General features: G+C 35.9%; 1 protein-coding gene across 10 annotated transcripts in view; it reads left to right on the top strand.

Annotated features, from left to right (window-relative positions):
• RYR2 (ryanodine receptor 2) overlaps positions 1 to 26,395 on the top strand; it is a 370,524-nt gene that overhangs the window by 128,223 nt on the left and 215,906 nt on the right. For 8 of the 10 annotated variants that reach the window (XM_030268232.4, XM_072927083.1, XM_072927079.1 and 5 more), the window contains exons 4-6: positions 4,517 to 4,537; positions 24,415 to 24,489; positions 25,811 to 25,889. In XM_030268232.4, coding sequence (XP_030124092.4) covers positions 4,517 to 4,537; positions 24,415 to 24,489; positions 25,811 to 25,889 — 175 coding nt within the window. The remainder of the gene's footprint in view (positions 1 to 4,516; positions 4,538 to 24,414; positions 24,490 to 25,810; positions 25,890 to 26,395) is intronic. The other 2 variants (XM_030268235.4, XM_072927080.1) reach the window with 1 other exon arrangement.

Genomic DNA, 26,395 nt, shown 5'->3' with positions numbered 1-26,395 from the left:
CAGAGAAATGAAAAAAAAAATTGCAACTTTTAAAATAAGAGTTTGGTTAGGATAAATGAGTTTAAGTGCAAGGGAAGATACAACATCTACTAGTGAATGTTACACATCTCTTAATTGAGATTTAATTCAAAATTCCATATATGGATCATGGCAATATATTATAATTATCATGGCAGTTCTCATAAATACTCATAGAGAATGTGATTATCCAGAGTCATATGAGATTCTTCTATACATTGTGAAATAAAATTCCTTAGTATTTTTGTGTGCTGCTCAAGAAGATGAAAGAAAACAGAATACAGAAGCCAGAATTAGGAATGGGATGTTGTTTTCATAGCTTAAAGTAGCTTACTTTGTAGCTTTTGCACTTGTAATTAATGCCTCTGTATTAGTGGACATTCAGTACATGTTATGTGATCTTGCTTTTTGTCAAATTTAAAAAATGAAAAAAACTCCTCATAATGCCAGTAAGTTAGTTCATGGCTCCTTATGGCAAGAGAAAATAAGGGTAACAGGATAACATTCCTGCTCTTTTAACTGGCTTTTATGTCTGGTTAGTGTAGTTCTGGGTATCTGCAGTGCTTGGGAAAAAACAGCTTTCCAGTTTGGATTACATGCATTTAAAATGAAAACTTGACTGAAAAGATTGGAGCTCTGATGTGCTCTGAAATCAGCAAATGTAGATCACTCTGAGGTTTCTGGATTAGCATAGCAGTAAATTATTAGGTTTTGGCTGTATGTTCTTAATTGAAAGGTCTTACTAGAGCTATCTGAAATTTTAAAGGAAGTATTAAGACTGTAGTATAGTGCTCTATTCTAGTTCAAGAAAGGAGATTATTTCATCATTCTAATACTGTCTTTGATATTTTGCTTGATTCTTGGAAAAAAACTTAGAATCCTTGTGTTTATTTTTATAGCACTACTTGTATATTTTAGATGCCCAGATATATGGGTGCCGTACGATTTTATTATCCACTGCTCTGTAGTTTCAAGTGTCATAATTTTTAATCATTAATTTAGGTTGATGGCTACTTGATAGCAGTAAGCAGTGAAATAATTCTTTTGAGTTGAAATTAGTAGCTTTTTCTAAAATGATTATTGTAGTACAAGTAGTTCACAGTTGCTGAATAAATTCCAGAGATTATATATCCTTCAGTCTTTTGCTAACTCTGACATCCTCCTGGTAAGATAATAGTCCCTGTACTCAGAATTGTCATATGGCAATGTACTCATTAAATTTTGATATCCAGTGTTAAACAGGGTCATGTTCTTTTTTTTTTTTTTTTCCTCTCAGAAAAATATTTGAGTACCCAGGTACATGAAGAAAGAATATTTCTAAGTAGCATACTGCCTTTGAGATATATATGTTTTAATATGGATCCTGCATCCTCTGCTGGAGGAAGTGTTTTAAGTCCAGATACTCCTTAGGTAAAGAAAAAGAGAAAAAAAACCCCAATATATACATGCCTAAACATTTTATTTTTCCAAAAAATATGACAATGGTCAGGAGAGAAAATGAGCTGGATGAAAAAAGTTATTGAATTCCAGAGATCTGGATTTTTTTTCTGACTAGGCAAAAATTCCTGTGCTTCATGAAAGAAATGACTGTATTGTTCTTTTGGACTGTGTCTAATGTAATATATGATTGAAATGAAGCAGTTGCTGTGAGATGCCACAGCAAAAGGGAACTTCAGAAGTGACTGCCAGTCCCTGCCTACCATGTCCCCAGCCCTTCCTGAATTGTAAACCTTCCTAGACTAGTTGAAAGATCTGCACCTCCTAACAGGTGAACAACTCAGCAAAACCTGAGTTATTTATGGTAATGACAGGTAATTTCAGGTCAAAGAACATTAAGCACTCCAAAAAAGAGAGGTAACAAAATATGGCCTGGTAGAAGAGAATATTAGAATTTGTCTGCTTGTTTGTTTGCTCTCTGGTGTATATGTGGATTTTTTGTTTGTTTTGTTTTGTTGGTTTTTTAATTTTTTTTTTTTTTAGTTTTTCCCTTGGATTAATGACTAATGCATATATAGCAACAGAAGCTTTGAATCCTAGTCTTTCCTGAATTTGGATGGGTGCTGGGAATTCCATGGGAAAAGGGTTCCTGTGGCTTCTAGTCTTGAAGATAGACAAAAGATGGAGGTGTCAGGGTGAAACAGAATCTGTATTTAGGTGTGCTGTGAAGCATTTGCTTGCTTGTTTTCTGAATCATAGCTTAGATCTTAGATACATGTGCTAGACTGAGGTATCCACTGTTTCATTCCTGTTTATGTGAGTTTTACATTTATTTTGTCTACATTAAGGCAATTACTCTTGGATATGAGTAATCTTATTTATTTTTAGTTTTACCTAATCTGTGTTCCTAGAAATTTCCAGATGAGTAAATATAATATTCTGCCATGCTTATGCCTTTTTTCTCCCCCAAATGGGATACTAAATGTCCAGGTCACAAGTCTTCCAGAACAGGTTCCAAAAGCAGATAAAATTTTATCTCCATATGTTGCAAAGACAAATCTTAGAATTTGTGGCAAAGTGGTCTGTAAGAAAGAAATGTCTTCTTGTGACTTGAGTCCCTCATAGGACTCTTCCACAGATGAAATGGGAGCACAGCAGGACCTGGGAGGTCTCTGATGAAGCTCACAGCAGAAGGCCTATAAAATAAAGCTTTAATTACAAATGGAGGATCTTATTGTGCAGTGCACTGTACCACACTTTCAGAATCAAATCTCTTTGGATAAATTCATAATCATTCCCATGTAAGTGTACATGCACCGTTCAAGTGGCTGTCCTGAGAGACATTATATTTAAACATGAATATACCAATGTAGAATTAGTGTGTGCAGTGTACAAATACTTGGAAAATATTGCACATGACTCATGAAGCTATCTGGTGTCCATTAAAATAAAGTAAATGGACAATTCAGCAATTATATGGCAATTAATTGTAAAACTGATAATGGCTGTTGAGCTTTGAGGGGTTCTCTGATAACAGTTGAGGCTGCCTTGTTCACTTACACTTTGGGACAGCAATTTCTTCTCACAGCAAGGCAATAAAGCATGTGTCACCTCTTTCTAGCAGTGTCACGCAGGCAAATTGCTTGTAGTGCTGTTTTCAGAGTGTGTACGATTTTAACAAAACAAAAGATGTATCAAAGGCAAGATAAAAAAAATATTTGTACATAAATCTAACTTGGCTATTGCTTACTCCTTTTTTTTAAGACAGTGTAGTTGCATTTAGATTTAAGTCATTACTTACTTTTATAACTTGCCAACATCTTATGAAATAATTTCTTATCTTGTATCTGTTTTAATACATTTAGCTTTTTTTGAGGAGGCATTTCTGCAGCTCTGGTTGATAACAAAAGTCACAGTAAAGATTGCTAAGAAAATAAATAGGGCAAATGAGAATTTTGTGTACCACTGAACAGAACCATAAAGCTGCTCTTAAACTGAAATGTATATTAAAAGTGAGAAAGTTTTCTTTGAATAGAGCTGTTTTAACAGTTGAGAACTAAGTACATTGCCTTTTACTACAGTAATTTCACAAGCAAGTTGACATCCAGATATTACTGATTTTGAAAATTGCTCCTGCTTTGCAGTAAACTATCTCAATTATTAAACTTCTGTGTGGCATCTGTTAGCAAAAGGTCAATATGTGAATGCAGTAAAACCACTGCATGATATTCTGCAGCATTTTCTGTGCAAAGTCCAGAGACCAATCTACTACAGATATACTGCTCTTAGTGCTAGCTAAGTATTTAATAGCATGCTAACTGTTCTAGTATCTGAATTGTGTTCTAGTAGATATTCTCAATCCTTTCTGAGACTGTAAAATAGTCTAAAGACTTTTTAGAGAGAGTAACTTAAAATCTGTTTCCTTACTGAGTCATGAAAGAGTTTAGTTAATATAAAACCTTAAGCTTTTGGAGTTATTCTCACTTTCCCCATAGAAGAAATGGATGACATTTTTATGTGCTGTTCTTTGTTCTTATGCAAGATATTCTCATATGCTGCAGGTTGTAGGGTCAGGGTTTGTCAGGTACCCCTAATTTTAACTTCAATATTATAGCATTCTTTAAAATGACAAACCATGAATAGCAGCAATGAAACCTTTTCAAGTGCATGTTCACTAATGGCAGAGCTTTACTCAAGAAGAAATGAAGAGACGATTTTTAGGACACTGTATTCTGCATTTTTGACTGGTTGGTAGTGAACACAGTGTGGAAATAATTCAGCATCAGTTCCTTTGCTGCCTGTTATCTGATTTTAGATGGACATTTTTGACTTCTAGAATCTGAAGTGCTTTCCACAAAATAAAGACAGAAAGTGAGGTATTGGCATTTTAAAGAGAAGATACCAGGAGAATATCTTCATTACTAGAAGCTATAGAATAGAACATATTTTCCTTCATACTAGATACATTTCTGAAAATATGAAATGTTAACTTCAAAATAGACTTTGATATACTGTATTTAAGGAAAGAGATTTACTGATTTCTTGCTTTTTCTTTCTACAGCTAGTTGATGTGGAAAAATGGGTATGTGATTCTGTCTTTTATTCACTTGATCCCAAATGTTTCATGTTGCCACTGAGTCTAACCTGTCTGTTTTGATACCCTGTGTGTTCATGACCCTTCAACTTGCACGGCTCAAAAAAACCAAAAAAAGACATGAATACATGGTCATGTAAAATCTGGTCACTCCTGAATTGTCCTACCAAATTTCATGTTACCACCATGACTTTTATCTCTTTAAATTTGATCACAGAATCATCTGATATAAATGTAGGATTATTGCCTTTCAGTTTTGAGCCCTGCTGTCTAATGTTACAACTCCATTTTGTAACCCACCCTGTCTTTTCCAGTATAGACACTGTAATCTTTAACTGCATGACAGTAAGATAGTTAATATTGATAAATTATGTGTGATGCTGTGTGTAGCTGCAAATGTATTTATATTAAGTGTTGGAGAACCGCTGCTACAGAGCAAAACCAGTATTTCCTAGATCTTAGTAAGTAAAGCACAATTCTCTGCTTAATGTGTTGTTAAGGCCTTTCCTAATGTGTCTGTATACCATACATATTTGTTTGGGCATCTGATATAACTCCCCTCTGTGGGACATATTTATGTATGTTTTTCTTCAATGTAATCTCTAACACCAATGTTATGTGAGAGTTAGTGGCCGTAAAACGTATGTAGAATTGTTTGTTCACCTTGGAAAATATTTGAGGCCTCTCTGAAAGCTTGGACTATAATAGGTCTCCTTGGTTTCATAATACTCAGTTTGGGCTGCACATGACCAGAGACACCCTCAGGTGTCCTCTGAAATATGGCCAATAACATAACTACAGCACTGGTCTCGTTTTATTTCAGCCAGAAATTACAGAATTTTAATTTGTGATTATTACATCTTTATAGTAAGTAGTGACTCAAGTTAGAGCTTGCCTGAGACTCCTGTAGGTAAGTACATTGTTTAAATAGTGGCTTAGGCTTTTCAGCACCGTTTATACTGTACTCAGAAATATCTGTGTTATGTCACATGCATGTCACATACATGTCACAGATGTTTATAATATTTATTAAACAATAACTGCAGTTAAGTATTAATTTTTGCTAATTGTATCAGTATGACAGAATTATCCATATTCTGTGAATCTGGTATTTATGACAACCATCAATTGTTATACAATTGATTTTGAGATTTTTAAAGACATACTGATGGTCAGGTTATCTTTAAATTTTGTCCAATTTATAATTACAATTGAGAAAGCTTGGTTATACATCTTTAGATTCTGTTATTTTATTCCTATGAAGAATTTTGCTATAAAGAGAAAAAACCAACAATAAAAAGCACGTTCAGTATTATACAGGAAGCTCTCATCATACTCCACAATGCATGAAATATTATATGCCAAAAGTTAATTTTTAGTTTATTATTATTATTATAAAAATTATTATTACTTAGTTTATTATTAATCCACTGATGTAGCTTATTTTTGACTGAAGCATTCATAATCTATTATAGGAAAATGTAGTATTACGTGTCTAAATAGAAATCAGATTTGCTCTTTTGGTGGTTTGTTGGTTGTTTTTTAATGGTTGCTTGTTTTTAAATTCAGAACTTAGTAACATCAAAATCTTGCTCAGAAAGGCTGCTTCATCAAAATGTGTTCTTAAACCATTTTTAAAAGAACTGGTTCTCATGAGAGCTAAGTGTGTCATTCCAAGTTAAATTGGGTAAAGACTTTCCCTAATAGACTGATTCTATAATCCAGACAACCCCTCTGATGGGGGTGGAGTGCATACTGGCTTTACTTCATACATGAAATTATTCTCTCTCAGGTGAAGCTCCAGTCTGGCCAGTAAAGCAGCTTTTAGCTGTGTCTATAACTCCAGAGTGTTACCAGAGGTCTCAGGGTGGACTGGAGCAGTGAATTAATGGTGGAGAAAGCCGGCTGCTGTAAAGCTGCATGCTCACTGGGGCAGACCCCTCACTCTAACACATGTATTGCTTGATAAGCCATTTTCCAGCACAGAGCACACGAGGTTAATGCAAGTGTGTTTGGTTCTATCTATCTGTGGAAACCTTAAAGCCCAAGCCCAGAGAGAAGCTTCATGTCAAATTAATGAGCAAATTAGTAGCTGAACCTTGCTGTAAGCAGTTTCATGCTGTTCAAAGGATAAGTTAAAGTCATTAGTTTCTGAGCTGTTCTAGCCTGTGAAGTGTACTTACAAAAGTTGTAGAAGAAATTACTCCAGTTCCTGTGTACTTCTGTCAAATGACTATAATTCTTGTGATTTTGTTCCAAAATCTTTGTTCTACTGAAGGGATGTGCTCTCAGTTGAAGCTGGGTACAAATTAAATCACTTTAAGATACTTGTTGAACTCTTGGCTTAATGCTTTTGTCTCTGAGCAGGTAGGAGAGTGAAGGCTTGTAGATCTGCTTCAGTGCAGAATCAAGTAGATTAAAGACATCTAGTCCAATATAAAACCTAGTGGAGGTAAGGCATCCTGGTTCCCATTTCATATCTGAAAATGTTTTTTCTGCTTTTTATAAAGCTACCAAGGTGAGGAACCCCCAGTATTTTATCAAAGGGATTTATTAAATTTGAAGCAAAATTTAGAAGACCCTGAATGTATTTTCTTTACAGAGAAAATGACAGTAATGCAGTAAGATGAAACTGAATAACACATAGTGAAAGGAATTCCTTTAATCTCCCTGACATTTTTTCCTCTTTTAATGTATTTATGAAATAAGGGAAATAATCTTAAAGTTCTTTTTCTGTGAATTAGCAATGTGCTTGCAAATTTGAGATCTCAAGGAGGTGTTGTATACTTGAGTGCAACAGGACTAATGTACTCATAAAAGCACCTGAGTGTCTGCCTTGGTTCTCAGGATAACTGCATAGCTCTACAACAGGTTTCAGTGTAAGGATAAGAACTTTTCTTGGGTATCTCTGGTGATATATTAATTTGGCCTTTTTTATACATTTGACTACATCCAGTTGGTAAATTATTTTGAAAATTTGGTATAAAGAGCCATCCAGAATTATTGTTTTCAGGAGGGATTACTCTGAAGAGCTTTTTACCTGAAAGGAAATGAAATGAAATCTGTTGTTTCTTAAATTCAGAAAGCATGGTACAAGAATTTTCATGTTTACCCTGGTTGATGGCAAAGTTATGCTAATTATAACTTAGTAGCATTGTCTTCAGTTTTTGAGACAGAGAAACATCTTCCGCTGAGGTTAATGGTAAATTTTTTTCTCTTCTCCTCAAGTAGTAACTATATTAGCCCAGTTTTATAGCACTAGAGAAGCTAATTTTCAATTTGTTTGGAGAAAAGGAATTTGCAGATTAAGAAAACACACTTTAGACACCTTTCAAAATAATTGCTTTCATTACAGAGACTTCTAAGCTGAGAAGTAGTGAATAAATTCTCACTTTGGTAGTGTGGACTGGATAAATATAACAAATGGAATTTGACTAGTGGAAATAACCTAGGGTTCTTGTGGAGGTTGGAGTGAGCCACAAAATAAAGCTTCATCAAGGGAAATGATTCAAGTAATACATCTTCAGTTCTATTAAAGTAATTAATTGCACACCAGTACTTTGTAATCAGTATGATTTTCAAGCATTAAATGAATTATATAAGGACAATTTTTTCTTATAATTTCTTGCTCACAATTAATTTGCTTAAATATAGAGTGATTGTTCATATTGCTGTGGGGAAATACATTATTTTTGCACAAATGTTTAATCTTCAAATATAAAGAATTTGCATTCAAATTTTAGATGTAACATAGCAAAGGTGGCTCAATGTAGAGAGTAATATGAGCAGTGTTAACTCAGTTTTATATATTGAGAAGTCAGTTGTAATACACATCTTGAAGGAAAATAAGAGATAATACCGTATGATGTTAAAGTGAACAGGCATATCAAACTGGAGTGACTATGGAACTGGTGCTTAAAATGTCACACCTACAGTGATAGTTTCAACCATATCTGTAATTCCATCTTTAGTGTATTATATATTTTAGTGGATGCTAATTGTAGCCCAAGTCTAATTCACATCAGCAAAAAAAACCCCAAAAAACTAATGCAAACATTTTCTAAGTACACGTTTTAATTTCTAAAGAAATCTGTGTGCAAATTGATTAAAACTTATCTCAAGCAAATTATGACATTTCCAAATGTGTGCTGGGGTTTCTTTGGTGTTTCTCCTTCAGACTCTGTTATGAATCTGAGAATTTCAAGCTGTGTTCTACATAGCAACAGTAATTTCTGTGAATTATGGCAAACTGTCTCAGTTTACCTGTTTTCAATACTTGTTGGATAGGTTAGTGTAAAGAGCTAATATTTCTAAGTAGCAAATGGAATGCTATAAAAATTGTACAAAAGACATAGTTAGGAGATTATCTCTAAATTAAAGGATTTTTGGCAACTTTCCTATTAAAAAATTCAAAATGAAATATAAATAATTTTTTTTCTCATTGCATATAGCCAGAAAGCCCAAAAATTAAGGTGAAATTATGATAAATTAGAATAGTAAGTGATAAGCTACCTGAAAGCTGTCCAAGGAGCCAAGGAATATAATGGTCTCAAACAGCTGTAGATATTTATATTAAAAACACATCCTAAGTATACTCAGATAAACCTTCAGTAGGTTTTAAGTGTCAATTATTTGCTTTATTTTGAGAAGGAGGAAGTAATTAGGAGGATGAATAGAATGATGGGTATTATGTTTCTCAAATATAATGATTTGAAATTCTGCAAAGGCTTTTTTATTACTTTTCCTTTTTCAAGTCCTGTTCCAAGCCAGTCAGGTATTCCAGCTGCTGAGTGCTCAGTTTAGTTCCTCCATGAGGATATTTGTTTGATACTAAGCACTCACATTAAGCATTTGTCCCCAAAAGGTCAGCTAGCATATGCAACTGAAGGCTTTACCAGAGGAATATGATTATCCTGTTGTTGTTTACACTGAATTACTAATCCTACCTCTCACGATGTCTTCTGAAAAAAATGGATACTAAGGAAACAGCATTAAAATCAGAGGACACTGATTTCTTTAACAAGAGAAGGAGAAAGTGGTAATTTCAATGCATTTAGTCATCAAATTTGCATTGGTCTCACTTGCAGAGGATTTACTACACTCATTGCATACTCATTCTCCTCACCTCAGTCACAGAGGAGTGCTTTTGCTACTCATTCCTAGTCAGGCTTACTTTGACCTCCAATACAGTCAGTTATTGGGATCTCCAATGGGAAATTGAAGGTATTACAGCTGTACATTGGTGTATACTAGAGTCTTTTACTACTGTGGGTCTGATGAGACAGACCATTGGATCCACACGGTCCAGTAAAGTGTAGAAAAGTCCAATTATCCCTTTAATCCATCTTTCTGTGGACAAGGTTCTTGTAGTCCTAGCAATAGTTTTGACTACTTACTTGAAAGTATGAATGAATCAGGAGTCCCTTCAGTTAAGAGCCTTCTGCTCTGGAGAACTTCCCACAGGAAACTGGACCAGCAATTTTCCTAGAAGAAACCGATTTGTGATGGTTTTTCCTTGCAACTCACATATTTGTGCCTCTAGGACTGAGGCAGATTTTCCAGCTTAGTTCCTCATCTCCTCTCTGTGGTCACTCAGGTCAAACCACAGCGTGGTGTGTACTCACTGCATCCTCTCTTCTGAGCAGAGGAAAGTTTACTCCTAATACTGGTCCATAGAGATATCGAGCTGGATCTGTGTGCTGCTGGACCAGTTTTTCCACAGCTGAGGTGATGAAGGAAAAAATATTTTCTTCATGTTACTGAAGTTGGCAAGCCATTTCATCCACCTCCAGCATGGCTAATTTCCTCAGGTACTGGATACCTTTCTCGGTAATGGCCCACTTGCCTAGGTGACATATAATATCTTTCTTGAAGGGATACCTTTCTTTCACATCTGACAGAAGTTGCCTTCAGAACCTAAGGACTTGTACCCCTTTTCCATTTACTTCGTCAATGCTTCATTACCTAGAAAGGAATCCTAGCTCTTTCACTTCCTTACCCTCTAATTCTGGGCTGCTGCTACCATTTTCCCAACATAGGAACAGCAAGGTGACAATGGACTTACTTGGACACTAGACAGCAGCTGAAATATTTTCATACATTTCACAGCTCACTCAGGGGAAAGAGATCCAGTGGTTGGCACCTCATTTGTGAGTTTTTGCTTTCTTCTCCCTTATCAGTGTCTGCCTCTCCCTCCTCCGGTTCTTGTGATGGCCCTGCTTTAGGATAGTCTGCCTTGTCCACTTTTTCCTCCTGCTCCCTCTTAGAAGATGCTCTTTCATCCCTTACTAAATGGCCTCACTTTTGCTTCCAATATTTCTTCTTGTGTACTGAGAAGACTGATGCAGGCATGTGTTGGTTCTTTGGTTCAGCTGCAGTGCCTGTTGCCAGGGTTGGGGTAGCTGCAGAGCCTGTCCTTTTGCCATCAGATCCAGAGACCTTCTCTGCCCCTTGACGGTACTGAAAAATGTTGAACAGGGCTCAGTAGGCCTGAGTCAGGTCCAAGCAGGTGATTTGTGTCTTTCTGGAATTGCCGGAATGACAGAATACTTTTTCCAAATATTTTACTAGTTTCTCAGGATTCTGAACTTGTTCAGAGATGTGATTCCAAAATGTTGGAGGTGATCACTGTCCTAAGCACTTGTGTATTCTATCCCACACACCCTGCCACTCATCACTATCCAGCCTCAGTGCGGATCTGTGGGTGGTATTCTTAAATATTTTTTTAACCATAAACAAGACCTGAAACACATTCAGGAGCCCTAGCAATAGGAACATGGTGGTTTGAACATCCTGATGATATTCAGAATTCTCAAGCACTGTTGTAATTAGCCTGGAGAAGAGGAAGGTGGAGGAAGGTATCTCCCCCACAGATTAGTTCTCTTTGAAGTAAAGATAAAAAGTGTAATCACTAATAGTTTCTAATAGATGGTTCTTGGAACACAGAGGTGGTGGCAATGCTGCGTACAAACTCCAGGTTAGTCTCATGTACCTCAGTTTAACCTATCCTAATGAAGTGTTACAAAATACAACAAAATAATGGCATTAATCCAGCCCCTAGAGGTGATATACAGCATGGTAGGGGACACATACCACAAGTAAGATGTTACATAATTCAACTTTGAGAACATGTATAGCAGCTGTAAGAAAGACGCCTTTTTAACAAGGCCTGTTGTCATAGAATGGGTTTGGTAGTTTTAATCTGAAAAAGGGTCATTCTATATTAGATATAAATAAGTTTTTATGATGAGAGTGGTGAGACATTGGAACAGGTTGCCCAAAGAAGTGGTGGGTGCCCCATCCCTGGAAACATTCAAGGTGAGATTGGATGAAACTCTGAGCAACCTGTTCTAGTTGAAGTTGTCACTTCTCATTGTGGGGGATTGGAGTAGATGATCTTTAAAGGTCCCCTAACCCTTTAAATGGTTGGCTTTTTGGTTATACCCAAAACGTTCTATGATTCTCCATTTCCATGAGCAAATAAATCAACATTTCAACCAGAGACTAATAAACTAAAAAAATGAACGCTTATAAATATTTTTTACGGCATACTCTGGTCAGAGCATTGTTATCTCAACCCTTTAAATCTGCAGGCAGTTAAGCACCATGCTGCTAGCTCACTGGATCCCCATCCACCAATAGAATGAGGGCAAGAATTGAGAGAACAAAAGGTAAAGTTTGTGAGTTAAGGACAGCTTAATAGGACAGAAAACAAAATAATAATAATCATAATGAAAAAAGAATTAAAGCAAGTGATGCACAATGCAATTACTCAGCACTCACCAACTGATGCCAAGCCAGTTCCTGAGCAGTGGTCCCAGGCCAGCTTTCTTCCCATTTTGTATACAAAGCATGACTCTATACTGTGTGGAATATCTCTTTGGCCAGTTTCGATTGGCTGTTCCAACTATGTTTCCTCCCAGCTTCTTATGCCCTCCAGCCTACTCCCTGGCAGGATGATAAAACAACCTGAAAAGTCCTTGACTTAGTATAAGCACTGCTTAGAAACAGCTAGAATATGTGTGTTCTCATACAAAACTCAAAACACAGCACATCACCAGCCACTAGGAAGAAACTTAACTCTGTCCCAGACAAAACCAGGACGGGAAGCTAGAATGACTTTAGGAAATTTGAAATTATATGTGTTCTATCTGTTTAATTTTCATATATGCATTCTGAATTGCTAATGTTAGTCCAGAAACTCATGTGCACAATTGTCCTGAGACACAGAGAACAAGTGTTAAGGAGCAGGAAGTTCTGCCCTCTGCAGAGAATGAGTTGAAGGAATTTCTTGTGTTACAGCCTCTTGCATACATAAAGTACATAATTTCTGCTGTTTTTTTCTTTTCTTTCTCGCCTTTTTTTTTCTTCCCAAGCTGAGAGTTTATGTTTTTCAAAGTAAGCATTCTCATTTAGCTAAGAAGAGAATTGGTCTTAAAACCTTGGAGAATGTTCTTGCAGAGCAATATGACAGGAGTGTCCAGAACCCTCTGTGCTGGCCATTTGCTTGCAGCTGTGGCCCTCACAGTTCATGATATATAACTTCTCAGGCTTGGCCTGAGCTTTCACAAGGGCATTCACTTTGCATTTGTGGGCATAACGTATGTTTAAGTATTTGCAATAACATTTCAGAGTGTGGTGGGTTTTAAAGTGATGGATAGATAGATAGATACGTGTTCAAACTTCACTCACCCACTGCTGTCTATCAGGTTTTCTTGAGGGGTTTATTTCACAGCACATTCTAGCTCTAAGAATCATGTGTAAATTATCTTAAAAATTATTAAGGAACCAAAGGAGTTCTAAAGCGCATGATATGACTGACCCAATTAGATGACAATTGTTTCTCTCTCATTTGCTATAGTTCATTTAATACATCAAATTAAGAGAATGAATTGTTAAATTTGGTCTTTCAAAAAATCCAGCACAAGAAGCTGCCGTGTCATTTTAGTAATCAATAGAAGATATAAACTATTCACTTTAATTTGAAGGTAGTTAAAATATTACAATCAAGCACTTAAATTATCAAAAAGAAAACCAGAAGGTTTTAAAGGGCTGTTGTTGAGTGTACTTTTAATATGGGAAGAAACAAAAGGATCATGTAATTATCAAAATAAAATTTTGTATCTGAATGACTGCTGGAAGAGACTGAGGTCTTTTGATAGAGCTAATGTCCTTGATAAACTGACAGCATGTTGGCAAGTGAAAGTCTGTATTGACAAATACAGACTTTCACAAATAGGAAAGGATTAATTTGAAAGAATCATCTACATAAATTGTTTATGTAGTAATGAATTTAAACACATCCCACTGTAGAAATCTTAGCAAAGATTCCTGGTTAGTTTCTGAAGCCACCCAGTAAAAGCAGCAAAATTTCAGTGACAACTACAAAGCTATACTGATAACAACCAAATAGCCCTAAAAGAAGAGAAGGAGAGAAGTCTTTGAACATTTTAAGATTATTAGATTATAGGGGTTTTTCTCTTTTAGCTAGAACATCTTGCTTGTACATCTTTGAGAACTTGTACATCTTGCACATCTTTAAGATACTTCTCTTCAAAAAAGTGCATATGAAATGAAAGCAGCCAGCCTTGCTTGGAAGCTCTCCAGTTAGTATCTTTTCATCTGGGATGGAGACAAACTTCAGTCCTCAGTTTCAACATTTGTGATATCAAAACATGAACAGATGAGGTCAAAAGGGGAAAGGTGGCCAAAAATCTCTGACAAAGAAAATCCATCACTCTCCTTTTATTCTTGAGTAACATTCATGAAAATTAACCTAAAAATTTCCATAATCTTCTAGTATCGGCCATGTGGCACTTGATTTTTTTAAATCAGTGCATGAAGTCTTACTAATATTTAAATTTTCCTAATTTGTTTTGCATTTGCATATAGTATGTTTCTACAATAGTGGTTTTGCTCTTCAGCACTACCCTTTGAGTACGGGATTTAACAAGTCACATTGTACTTGTTAGAAACTCATCAGAACAAATTAAGAGAATCAGGCACGGCTCCTGTTTTACCTGTACTATGATTAATCTTTAAGTAATAGGTGTTTCATGTGCTATATTATTTCAAGTGAAGAAAAATCTGAGAAAACTATTGCAACAGCAACAAAAAAAGCCTTGTTCAGAGTAGCTGTTTTGCTTTCTAGCACGAGCTATAATTATGTTAATTGCAATGATAAATGTTCCTTTTAAATGTGGTTTCTAGTGAGTGTATCCCACTCACTTTTTCAGGGAAAACAAATCCCATTTTTATGCACCTGAAAGCCAGTGTTCATTTCACATGTTCTCTTTTTTTTTCCCCTTCTCATGGATCTAAAGAAATGTATGCTGAAGGTAAGGAAGTTAAGTTTGGTATTATACTTCCTATGTATTCCTACAATTTAATTAATTATATTTATTAATTTTTAACAACAGCATCAAACTTACCTTCTTGAACATAAAGCATACAGAATTTTTAAAAAAATTAATTTAGAAACCACAATGACTCTAGTTTGTTTTGGGGTTATGATTATGAAGGACCAAAAAGGCAGACTGTGGAGAAAGGACTTTTGTCTGAGTTCTCTAATTTTCAATTCATACTTAACCTTTCAGTGAGAGTGTAGCATTACATGGTAAATACAAAATCTTGAGACAATGAATAAATAACAGAAGTTACATTAAAAATTTTGGAAAGCAGGGACAGCACATTGTTTCTTCTGTCACAAGAATGCTGTTCTGATGGTTTTGTGTCTCACTGTAGGTTTGTTGGGCAGCCTTTGGGATTGGGCTGTCACTGGCATTTGCTGGAGATCTGTTTCTTCTTTTTGTCTTTTTTTTTTTTTTTTTTTTTTTTTGTCTCATTAAGAATATGACAAAGCCCTTGAACCTGCAAGCATTTTACAATTACCTGCAATTTTCTCAAAAATGTGTTGCTTATTCATTTTCTACTTTAATTACCAGTCTGTTCCCAATTCAAAATCTAAACTGATTTCTTCACTGTTTTTCATCCCCTAAGAGTTTACTTTTCTATGGTATGGTCTTACTTCACTGTCACTCTCCAAAACTGAGCAATTCTCAGCTAGATAAGCAGTTCTATTTTAAGGCTGGATTTAATGATGTCAGAGGAGTTTTCTTAGCATTATTCCTTTGCTGATCCATCTTTCCTTCCCACTCGGCTGTCTTATTCTTTATCCGTGAGTTTCTTTCTTGAGTGATAGGGATGATTCACATTCCTTGTATCATACAACAACAGAAAAAGCTTAGTCACGATCCTTAACCTGTAAAAAATGCCTCCCTCCTCCACTCATTTAGCTCTAAAATAACCAGGAAGATTTTTATTATTTCTTCTATGTCCTATGCAGATTAGGAGGAGGAGAATGGGGGAAGAGAAATCCTCAGTAGACTAAAGGAGAAATTGATAAATTTTTTCTTCCTGGGCAATTTCTTTTCCAAAACACTGGAAGTGCTTGAAAGTAGGCATTTGTAGTGGAAGTATTGCCTCAGCCATAAATAGAAATGTTTCTTTTACATATAAATCTGGAAACAGACAATCAATATTATTTACTTTTTATTAATTTTTACTGCTGTGTCTGCTATTCATTGTTGTAAAGTTTCCCATTTCTAGAAAAGTGATAACATAAATGTAGTGTCAGAAATATTAAAAATGAAGTATATTTGAAGTGTTTCTAATTCTGCCTTCCAACAGGTCAATATTAGCAAAATTGGAATAATTTAGCATGGTGCTGGCACAAATATTTGTCATAATTTCTAATTATTCCAATCTTTTTAATGTAGGGAGTAAAATATTTCTGTGTTCTTAACTGAATAAGACATGCTTATGGGGATTTTTTTTTGGCCAGCTGATTTATTCAAATTCAGATTTTTATGTAATATTTATATAGAACAAAGTGACACATTGTGATGCAGCTTTAAATCCAAGCCATCTTTAGGAAACCTATAGTTTAGCTGAAGCCTTTTTTCTAGTTTTTTTGGTTTTTTTTACCTAGCAGAGAATCGGCGGTAACTGCTGATCAAGTAAATAAAAGAAGTTTGTTTTGTTACTTTTTTCTTGCGTTTTTTTCTTACCTTTTTTTTTTTGTTACACATCATTATCTGGGAGTAGGTACCAGTAGTCATCAATCACACTAATCTCTGTGGCTGAATTTTTGCAGCATTTGCTGTTTGATAGTGAATTTCACAGCAAGTCTATAGTGGTTTAGGAGTAAAGTATAAAGACATGAATATGTATAGCATATATAATGTCTTGGGAGATTCAACTTCCTGTTTGTTGTTATCATATAACATGGTGTGTAGGCTACAGTGAGACAAAAAAGAGGTTTTGAGACTGTTCAAATTCACCCTTTGGTATTGCTCTTATGTGATAGGAACAGAGTGAGGAAATATCTCAATGCCTCATGACAGTGAATTGATTTACTTTGTATCTTTAAATTTTAAGCAACTAAATGCTAGTTGTTTGGTGCCAGCCACTGGAAATGGCAACCCAAGAGCACACTAATTGCAGAAGGGTTAGCATTGTTGTTTTCTTCCATAGAAAAATTCAAGGGTTCTGGGCCTGGATGCTGTAACTTCGGGAAGGAAATTCTGTCTGTTTCGTGTCAAGATTTTAAAATAAAAATGTATACTTCTATGAGAAAGAGGATGTAAAACTTCTTGGCTTATTCTCTGTGGCTTTGTAGTCTTTCCTGCTTGCAGCATTTTCCAGTTCTCTGATGTTGCTGAAGATTTAATTTCCCAGTGTTAGTATTCCAAGCATCAGTTTAGTTTTTCCTGACTAATCTTGTCTTGCAAGAATTCTAGCAGCTCTGTTCCAGGGTTACTTCACAAGTTCTGCAGTGATTCAGCCTGTTTCCACACACTCTGTTCTCACCACTGCTTGGGTTTTCTGGACTCTGCTTGGCATTCATCTCACAAAACTGAAATGCCAAATTTAGAGCCATGGATATCCCAAGCTCTCTGTGTAACCACAAGCAGAATGCTCAGATTTTATGTGGACTGAATTACTGACCAAAAGGGCCCCCTTTCTATCTGCTGGGTATTTAATTGCCTTAAGATACATTAATCTGAGTGTTTTGTCATCAAGTGTATTAGGTCTGGCTGCGATGGAACTTGTTTTCCCTGCAGCAGCCCTCACAGTGCTGTGCTTTGCATTGGTGTCAACAACACACCAGTGTTTTGGCTATTGCTGAGCAGCACTGGCACAGCATTAGCACTCAACATTCCAACATTCCACCTCTCATCTGTAGGCTGATGTGGGAAAGATCTTGGGATGGGACACACCAAGGACACTGGACCCAAATTTACCAAAGGAATATTCCATATCATATAATGTCAGCTCATGTATAAAAGCTATGAAAAGGAGAAAGTGGAGATATTTTTTATTTACAGCATTTGCCTTCTGGAGCAACCATGATGCATGCTGAAGCCCTGCTTCTGGGGAAGTGACCAGACATTTCCTGCTGATGGGGAGTAGCAAATAAAATATTTGGGTTTTTTCCTTTACTTGTATACATGCATGACCTCTCACTTCTGCTTTAGTAAACTGCCTTATCCCCCCTGTTTCCCATCTTACTTTTTCTCCCCTGTCTACCTGAGGGAGTGATAGAGCAGCCTGGGGGGCACCTGGCACCTAGCCACGGTCAACCTACTATATCAAGATTTTTTTTTTTTTTTTACCTTTTCATTTCCAGCTTTTCACGTAATTTAGCATAGGGGTATTGAGAGAATGAGCCTTCCTGTATTTTCCAGCTGGCTGTTGCTCAATATCAAAAATAAGCTCTCGTTAATCATCTGAAGTTTGGTGTGAAGAGTTTAGACAGTATGTACTTGTGGGGAGCAAGAGGTTTCGTTGAACACTTACCTGTTGTGGCCTCCTATTCTATGCAGCTTGCAGGACTGCAGCATTGCTGATTTTAGATAAACACTGGCCTCCATCAACTTTGGTCTACAACAGATTGAGAAATAGCACATTAATAATGAAATCAATAGATGAGTAGATATTACATTGCTATGGAAATATTTTGAAAATCATCTTCTCTATAGAAATGGTTATAGAGTTGTGCAAATACTTATGTGTAGAATCATAGTGATTTGTTTTTAAACTGTGGAACATCCTTCCCTCCTATTTCTCCCAGGCCCCTTTATTAATTTCCTGATTCTTTTCACTTCATGAGTAATTCTGCCATCACGGGGTTTTCCTTCTTCTAAGTAAGGATTCAAAATTTTTTAAGATTACGTTTATTCTATATTCTTTCAATCATTTTTGATTTGTCTTGCAGGTTCCTTAAATAGAAAGCTTTAATTTGCATAAATGAATGAAGTTGCAAAGAATTTTATATAAACAAAGCACATGTTTCTTGTGCAATCACTGTTTTTTTTTTTTATTTTCAGTAACTAGCTCAGAAAAAATACTTATATTAGACTGCTGATTTTAAAAGCTTTCTTCTGCATCTTGATAAAGGCATTGGTGTAAACAGTCTTGCATCCCTGATCTTGACACAGGTTGTTTCAGACTGGGAACACCAGGGCCTAAATACACATTTACTCAGAATACATGTAGTTGCTTTTTTTTCATGCCAATAAATGTGATCAGACCCGAGTTTTCTATTTGATTTCTTTCTAATGGATCAAACCCAGAATTTCAGAATGTAATAAATTTTCTTGAATGAAAAAATTGACAGGTGTGATGTGGGTCCTGGGGAAGGGACTTGGAAAAGATTTTGTCACTGGAAGAGCATTTCTTTTTATGTTAATATAATTCTCCAGCATTTCAATCAGTGGTGGGTGCAATATCCTGCTTAGTTTTTTTTCTGTAATGGTGGTAGGTTTACATTTAAAAGGGTTCAAAACAGGTAACTGTATGCTATTCTGTATTTAATTCTACAGTTCTGGTTATGCATTTAGTCTAAATGTCTAAATTTAGAAATAGAAATATTTTTAAAATAACTTTGCAGTTTTCTAACAGTATAAGCTCCTGAACTTTATGAAACTTAGAAAATCCTTCTGATGGCAAATATGATGCCTTTTGTATTCATATTTGCAAGCATTTTTATGGAAGTATTGGTGTCATATGTTTAACATGCTGCTGTCTTCAGCATCTGATTTAAGTTCAAGATGGCTTTGTCAATGTGTTTCATTTTAATGAAGTGTGAGTAGTCAGAGCTTTAAAGGACATTGTTTTACTCCAATGTACATATGAAACATCCACTAATAGTCATATTTGAAACTTTTAGTGTTGTCTTACAGTAGTCGCCTTGAAAAATATTTGTGACTAAAAATGGGGAGCATGTTGCTTCTTTTATTGTATTGCCACTTTACCGTATTCAGTGCCATGAAAGCAGTTGTGCAGTGTTTTTTTGGAAACCCATTAAAAGCAATATTGATTGCTATAACTTCCATCTAGTCTTTTAGGGCTGGATCTGGGGCATAGAGGAAATACAAGGCTGTACAGCTGACTGTGATTAAGTCATGATACAGCATAACTATAAGTTATATGGCCTGAATTTTTGAAGGATTTGCTGATATAGTTTGTTTCTTTTGATTTTTTAAAAAGTTATTTTTGAAGTCTATCAAAGCTATTTTTCCTTACACTTTAGTCTTTGTACTCTCATTTTCCATATAGCAAATGGCAGTAACTCCTTTCTAATAATATGGACCTCTCATGGAATGAAGCAGGAAAAGCCTTTACATTCTTCTTAAAAACTTGCTATGTTATTTTGTAAGAGTGTTTCTGGAGTGTGAATCAGTTCCTGTGTGACACATGCAGTATTTTTAAATTGCTTTTGTGGGTGACTAGACTTGTGTGAATAGTCACATGTTAAATGCAATTGCTGTCAGGCTTTCTTATTTCTTAAGAATAACATTACAGAAGCTTTTTCTTTAAATATGCAAAGCACTGAAATAACTGTCTTATTTAAATACTTCTAAATGCTTTCATATGGTTCTCGCTGTAATACCTCACTGAAGATCAGAGCTTTTTCCTCTTTTCTCACACACTGGAAGATTGTGCAGATCTGTGAAGAAAATTCAGTAAAAAAAAATCAGCATTTGCTTGCAATATAATTCTCATTGGTCTAAGGGCTGTTTTCATCTACTAGAAATAAGGCTGTTAGTATAAGAAGAATGGAAGGGCAATGGCTGACTCAGAATCATGAATGCCACAAGGTTATTCACCAGCCTCTCAAAGGTCTCATTGTGAGGTTCCCAAAGACACAAATGGTTTTAAAACCTGTATTCATGTGACCATGATTAATTTCCTGCAGCTTCTCATATGTATCCAGGAGTGCAGCAGTGCAGCCATAGGCACAGCAGTGCAGGTGCTGATGTGTGAGTCTTTTGGTCTGTGAGGTGATTGATTACACACCTGGGCCTGTGACAGCCCTGTCTGTGCAAAGTTATACTGATACAAAGGGATGGTTGAATCAGGTATAACATATCTGACTCCATATTGGGTTGGTATTCATGGTAAAATGGATCTTTTTTTTTTTTCTATCTTCGCACATTTTACTACATAGCTTTTAGGTTGTAGGTTTTGAGTGCTTTTTGGCATTTTAATCCTTTTCCTACTAAGAAAACATGGAAAATACATTTCCGAATTTTAGCTTATTATTTTGGATTTTGGTTTACAGTAACACTCTTTACATCAAATTAAAAAGCTCAGATCTTAGTAATCTGTCATTGCCTGGTCTTCCAATGTATTGAATTTGAAAGCTGTCTATATTTTTTGAATGCTAATTTATTCAGCTCTAATTCTCTTTGTTTTGTTTGAAATTGCCTTTTCTTTAGAAATGACTTTTGGGTAATGAGATGACTCCAAATTAATCTTGCATTCCAGCTGCAGAAATATTGCATTAGAGATGGGCAGTTTACATGAAGTTTTCACAAGCAGTGTGAATTTGTCAGTCCTGTGTTCTTTGAATCTGAAATTATTATCTTTAGTGTTTGCCAGTTCTGAAGACTTTTAGATATTTTTGTATACCCCACATTCTTGAGGAGTAAAATGTGAAGAGTTCTGTTAATATAATTGAATAGCATAGCTTGTAGAACTTCAATGGATAACTTATTCTTTGAAAAAAATGTATTTTTGTTCAGCCTGGTTTTATTTGAGGAATGCGTTGTTCAACTTGGAAATTACTCTGAAAATTGGAAATTTTAAACATAAAGAAAATATGACTCATGAAAAATAATGTGGTTGTTAGCATTTGCATTGCATTATAACGCCATTCATGCATTTGTGCAAAAATTGGTGGGCATTATGGATTGAATTAGTCAGCATTGTGGCTTCCGAGTAGTCTTACTTACAGAGTCTTCTGATTGCAATATTACAATAAATTTGGTAAAACTTCAGTGTTGGTTCTCATCTTGGATGTTGCATTTTTGCCACAGAAGTCCAATTGTTAATTTTTTTTTTTTTTAATATGGAAAATGTAAAGTTTTCTGCTGGAAATTGAATGGATAATTTTAAAAATCAAAGATTGTTTCAGTAGGCAATCATTGTCCAACAGCTACTTGCTGTGCAGATTTTGGCATAAAGATAAATGCTAAGTATGTAGTTATGAGATGAGCTGTTAAAATAGGAAATGAACTTACAGGTATGTACATGTCCTGAAAGACAAGCTCCAAAATGGAAGGCAGTTTCATAGAGCTAGCCTTGTTTTCTATCCTTTTCTGTATTTTTCTGTTTCATCTTTTCACTTTGTCTCCAAAAGAATGGTTTCATTATGAGTGTCTCTCAGAAACCCTTAAGTGGAAAATGCTGTAAATGTTTTTTACATTTAAGAAACAAACCTCAGACTTGCTTGCATTCTTCTAATGGACAAATTAATACTAATTAAAAGGAATTGCTTTAATCCTCTTGGGAAAAAAAAAATCTCTAAATACCCACTCCTCCATTTTTCATAAAAGTGATTGAATTTTTTTAGAACCTTTCTCCTGTTCAGCTACAAGTGAGAATTAAAAAAATAGTTGCTAGACAGACAAATCAATATAGCCAAAATAAGGGCAAGCTAATATTGCTGTGATTTTGTGCAACAGGCAAGCAAATCTTTATGTTAGATATCAAATTTATGGATAATAAAATAGAATACTTGTGATAAAAATACCAGTGAAATGTTAACATTTTGTTTGTATTGCTGACTTTGTTAGTTGGGTACCTGTATGTGCTGTTGATAAAGTTCGCAGGAAAATCTGAAATGCTGGTAGGGCAGTGTGTTCACAGCAGTTTTTTTCTCTCTTCCCCAGTGTGATGAGTAGCAGATATTCAGTGTTCATCTTTGGCACAGTGGGCCTGACATTATTAAATGCCTTGTTCTTTCCTCGTGCCTTTGGAAAAAGAGGTGGTGCTAATGGTAGTTCGGAGCTAAGTCTGAACTACCAGAATAAGTCTTCATATCTTATTGTCAAGACTGTGCATGTGACAAACTCGATGACTTTGCCTATTTCTTAGTAAAAATTAATGTCATTCAGTCTTCCAAAGAGATTTTTCAATGTGCCTCCCTGCATTTTGACTGCTATGCAGTTTGTTGACAGTCAAAATATACCTTGTGTCCATCAAGCTGCTCTTTTCTCAATAAATGAAAAAGCTAGAAACTCTTGGCAGTTTCTTAAAAATGCTAAAATTACCTTTGAAGTGCTTGGTGCTTCATCACCTATCCCTCTTGTTTTATTTCCTTGACCAAGTAATTCAAAGTTCAATAAATGCTAATGCATAAAAGATAAAGATGGACAACATAGAAGGGAAATAATTGTGTGTTGATATCATAACCATTCAGTTAAATTGATCTTCAGCACTGAAATTTAGCTGCCAGAGATGTAAGATAGTATGATTTTTAAAATCTATTTTGTAATGAATCTGTTGTTCCAGTCAAACAGAAGGTCAATCTTCTATGGTAAAAAAAGGATATAAATGCCATATATAAGAAATTAAATTCCTTAAAATTAAATGTAGGATTTCTATATGAAAGTATAATTCTGCTTATGGATTTGTCGCATTTATACATTCATAAAATATTTACTTAACACTACTTCTTGCAGAGTGCTGTGCATAATGTTACATGAGTTGTTCTGTCAGAGAAGTATGAACTTATGCTCTTGACAGTGTCTTCTCAGACAGTCTCTGCTCCTGTCCAGTGCTAGTCATCTGCATTTCAGCATAAGGAATACATAAATCTTCAGAAAAAATTGAAGGCTTGTTCATGTCTTAACAAGATCTATTTATTCTTTCATGGGTGGTTAAATTGATTATTGATAAGTAGAAACTGTAGTAAAAATATTGGGGGAAAATGGTTGCAGTTTTTTGAAATAAAAGTGAATTTTATCCCTTTAAATTTCTGTTACTCAAGATTTATGCTGTTTCTCAAGAGGAATAATTACTTGGACATGATTTTTGAGTTTTCAGAACCCCCAAATACTGTTGAGTTAGCTTGGAGTCTTTGAACCTGTCCTAGCAGATAAAGAATTCTCTCTGATAGTATTAAAGCAGTGTGGGACAAAGCAATTTGCAGGTTGATGGTCTTCAATGCGGTTGAAGACTAAATTACTCTCTGGTAAAATAAGGAGAATATTCAAAAATCTTCCTCTGCATACCATCTGTCTTGGAAGGTTATAATTTGTAGAAAAAATGGGTGAATATGAAGACACTTAACAATAGGTGAATTTGTAGAGGGTAGCATGACACACATCTAAGCTGCTCTTAGAGGCTACCTGCTTTCTGCATGAAGAAAAAGGATTTGAGATTCTAGAACATAGTTTTTACCAAACAAGTGATGGCTCAAAGTACACAGTGTTCTCTCATCTTTCTTTCTTTCTTTCTCAAAAGGCTCCATTTTATTAAAACATACCAGTATATAATTTCTCTTTACCTTTCAGTCTGCACAAGGTGGTGGACATAGAACTCTGCTCTACGGGCATGCGATCTTGCTGCGCCATTCCTACAGCGGCATGGTACGTAACTGTGTTACATCAGTTGGAAGAAGCAGTGGTTTCTTTTTTGTATGAAATTTATGTTTGAAAGTGCCGAGAATATTGCCATTTACTGATATCTGGAGAATTACTCACATCAGAGGCATTTTACTGTGGTTCCCAGAAACCTTTATGAAGGCTAGGTGCTTGGAAATACAAAACCAAGCTGGTTGAATCTGGTTAAGTGCCAAAACTAAGTCTGGCTCCCCTAGTGCTGTATACCCTGTTCATCAGTCTGAGTTGGTGAGTTTTCATTTCTTTCCCCTTGGATTTTCCATATTGCATAAACTGTGACTGAATCTACAGCTGGCACCTTGCTGTCAACCTGAGCATGTTAGAGACTGAGTCGTAAAGGAGATTCCTTCTTACATGTATTTTGGACAGAAGTCTTAGTTGGAAATTCCCTGATGAATTATACAGGTTCCAAACTCCTTACCTAAAAATGAGGCTTCATGGAGCTGAAATCTGATGCAACTATTATTTCCATTATTTCCACTCTTAGTATTCCTGTCTCAGTGAAAAGATAACCTGGGAAGACTGAGGGGTTATTTTAGAACACATATTTTTGTCAAGACTCCTTGAGTGCATTTCAGCTTATCAGGTGCTGCATCTACCCCTCAAATCCATGGGTGTTCCCAGTGGAGCCCGGCCAGCTGGGCAGTTGGGGTGAGGCGGGTAGAAGGAAGGGTTTCTCCTGGAATCCTGGAGGGCCTGGAGAAGCCCCACGTGAGTCCAAAGACGAGCTAGTCCCACAAGCGAAGAAAGAGGCGCTCTTCCTTCAGGATTGGTTCCAAGGTTTTTTAATGTCACCCCGCAGGAGGTCTGAGTGAGAGAGGCCGAGTCCCCGCCCAAACCGGCCAGATATAGGGGGCCGGGAAAACCTGACCAGCCAATGGGGGAAGGACATGGGAGTGGCTCTCTGGGGGCAAGGCCTCAGAGTGACCACTGAGGAGGGGGTGGGGGAGGAGTCCCAGCCAGGGTCCAGTTACCTGGTGACCCTGGGAGAAGGTGCTGGACAAAGGGGAGTGGTCAGCAGGTGATGGACACATCACCTGGGAGGAGACAGGGGGATGGGTTGGGGTTTGTTGGACATATAGGTACTGATGGGAAAACTGGGATGAACCAAACATACAGAGAGGGGATATACAGTGCAAACACAACTCTACAATCAGGCATACATGTTCTTGATAATAATTAATGGGTATAATCTAAAGAATATTCAATCCTGTCTTAGTGGGTTGATGGCTTTTTATATTATTAGAAGTGAGCAGAACAAGTAATGTAAGCTTTTTTCTTTTGATAGTACCTATGCTGTCTTTCTACATCTCGATCGTCAATGGATAAGCTGGCATTTGATGTAGGATTGCAAGAGGACACAACAGGTAATCACTAGTTTAAAAGACTATATAGTGAAGAATGCTGTCAGTTTAAAACTACAAGTCTAAGAATTGCTTAGATTGTATGCTTGTTTTTAAAGCTTTGCTTTAGATAGGAGTAGTAAAAATAACAGCTGCAACAATTGAACAGTTCAAAGATCTGAGTTTTTTTCTGAATAGCATGGTTTTAGTTACAGAAGCCCATCTGAAAACAAGATTTATCATGGAAATGGAATTTGTGACTAATACTTACACATATTCTGGGGGATTAGAGGCACTAACAGTTAGTAAAAGTGGAAGAACATATTTGAATTTGGATTTATGTGATCTTTCAAATATTATTTTAAGTGGTATGTAAATGCTTATTTTTGTTGCTCTTAGTTATGGGTTGCTCTTTTTCTTTGTCCAATTTCTCAGCAGAGTATCTTTCAATGTCTTTTCCAGAATCTGTAATGAAGGTGACAGGGAATTGCTTTAGCAAAAGCAGCCTGGACCAGGTTGCCTAGAGAATA

The sequence above is a fragment of the Taeniopygia guttata genome, chromosome 3 (assembly GCF_048771995.1).
Source record: "Taeniopygia guttata chromosome 3, bTaeGut7.mat, whole genome shotgun sequence".
Classification (NCBI taxonomy): Eukaryota; Metazoa; Chordata; class Aves; order Passeriformes; family Estrildidae; genus Taeniopygia; species Taeniopygia guttata.
The sequence above is the reverse complement of the archived record's forward strand: the minus strand, read 5'-3'. Positions and strand labels throughout refer to the sequence as shown.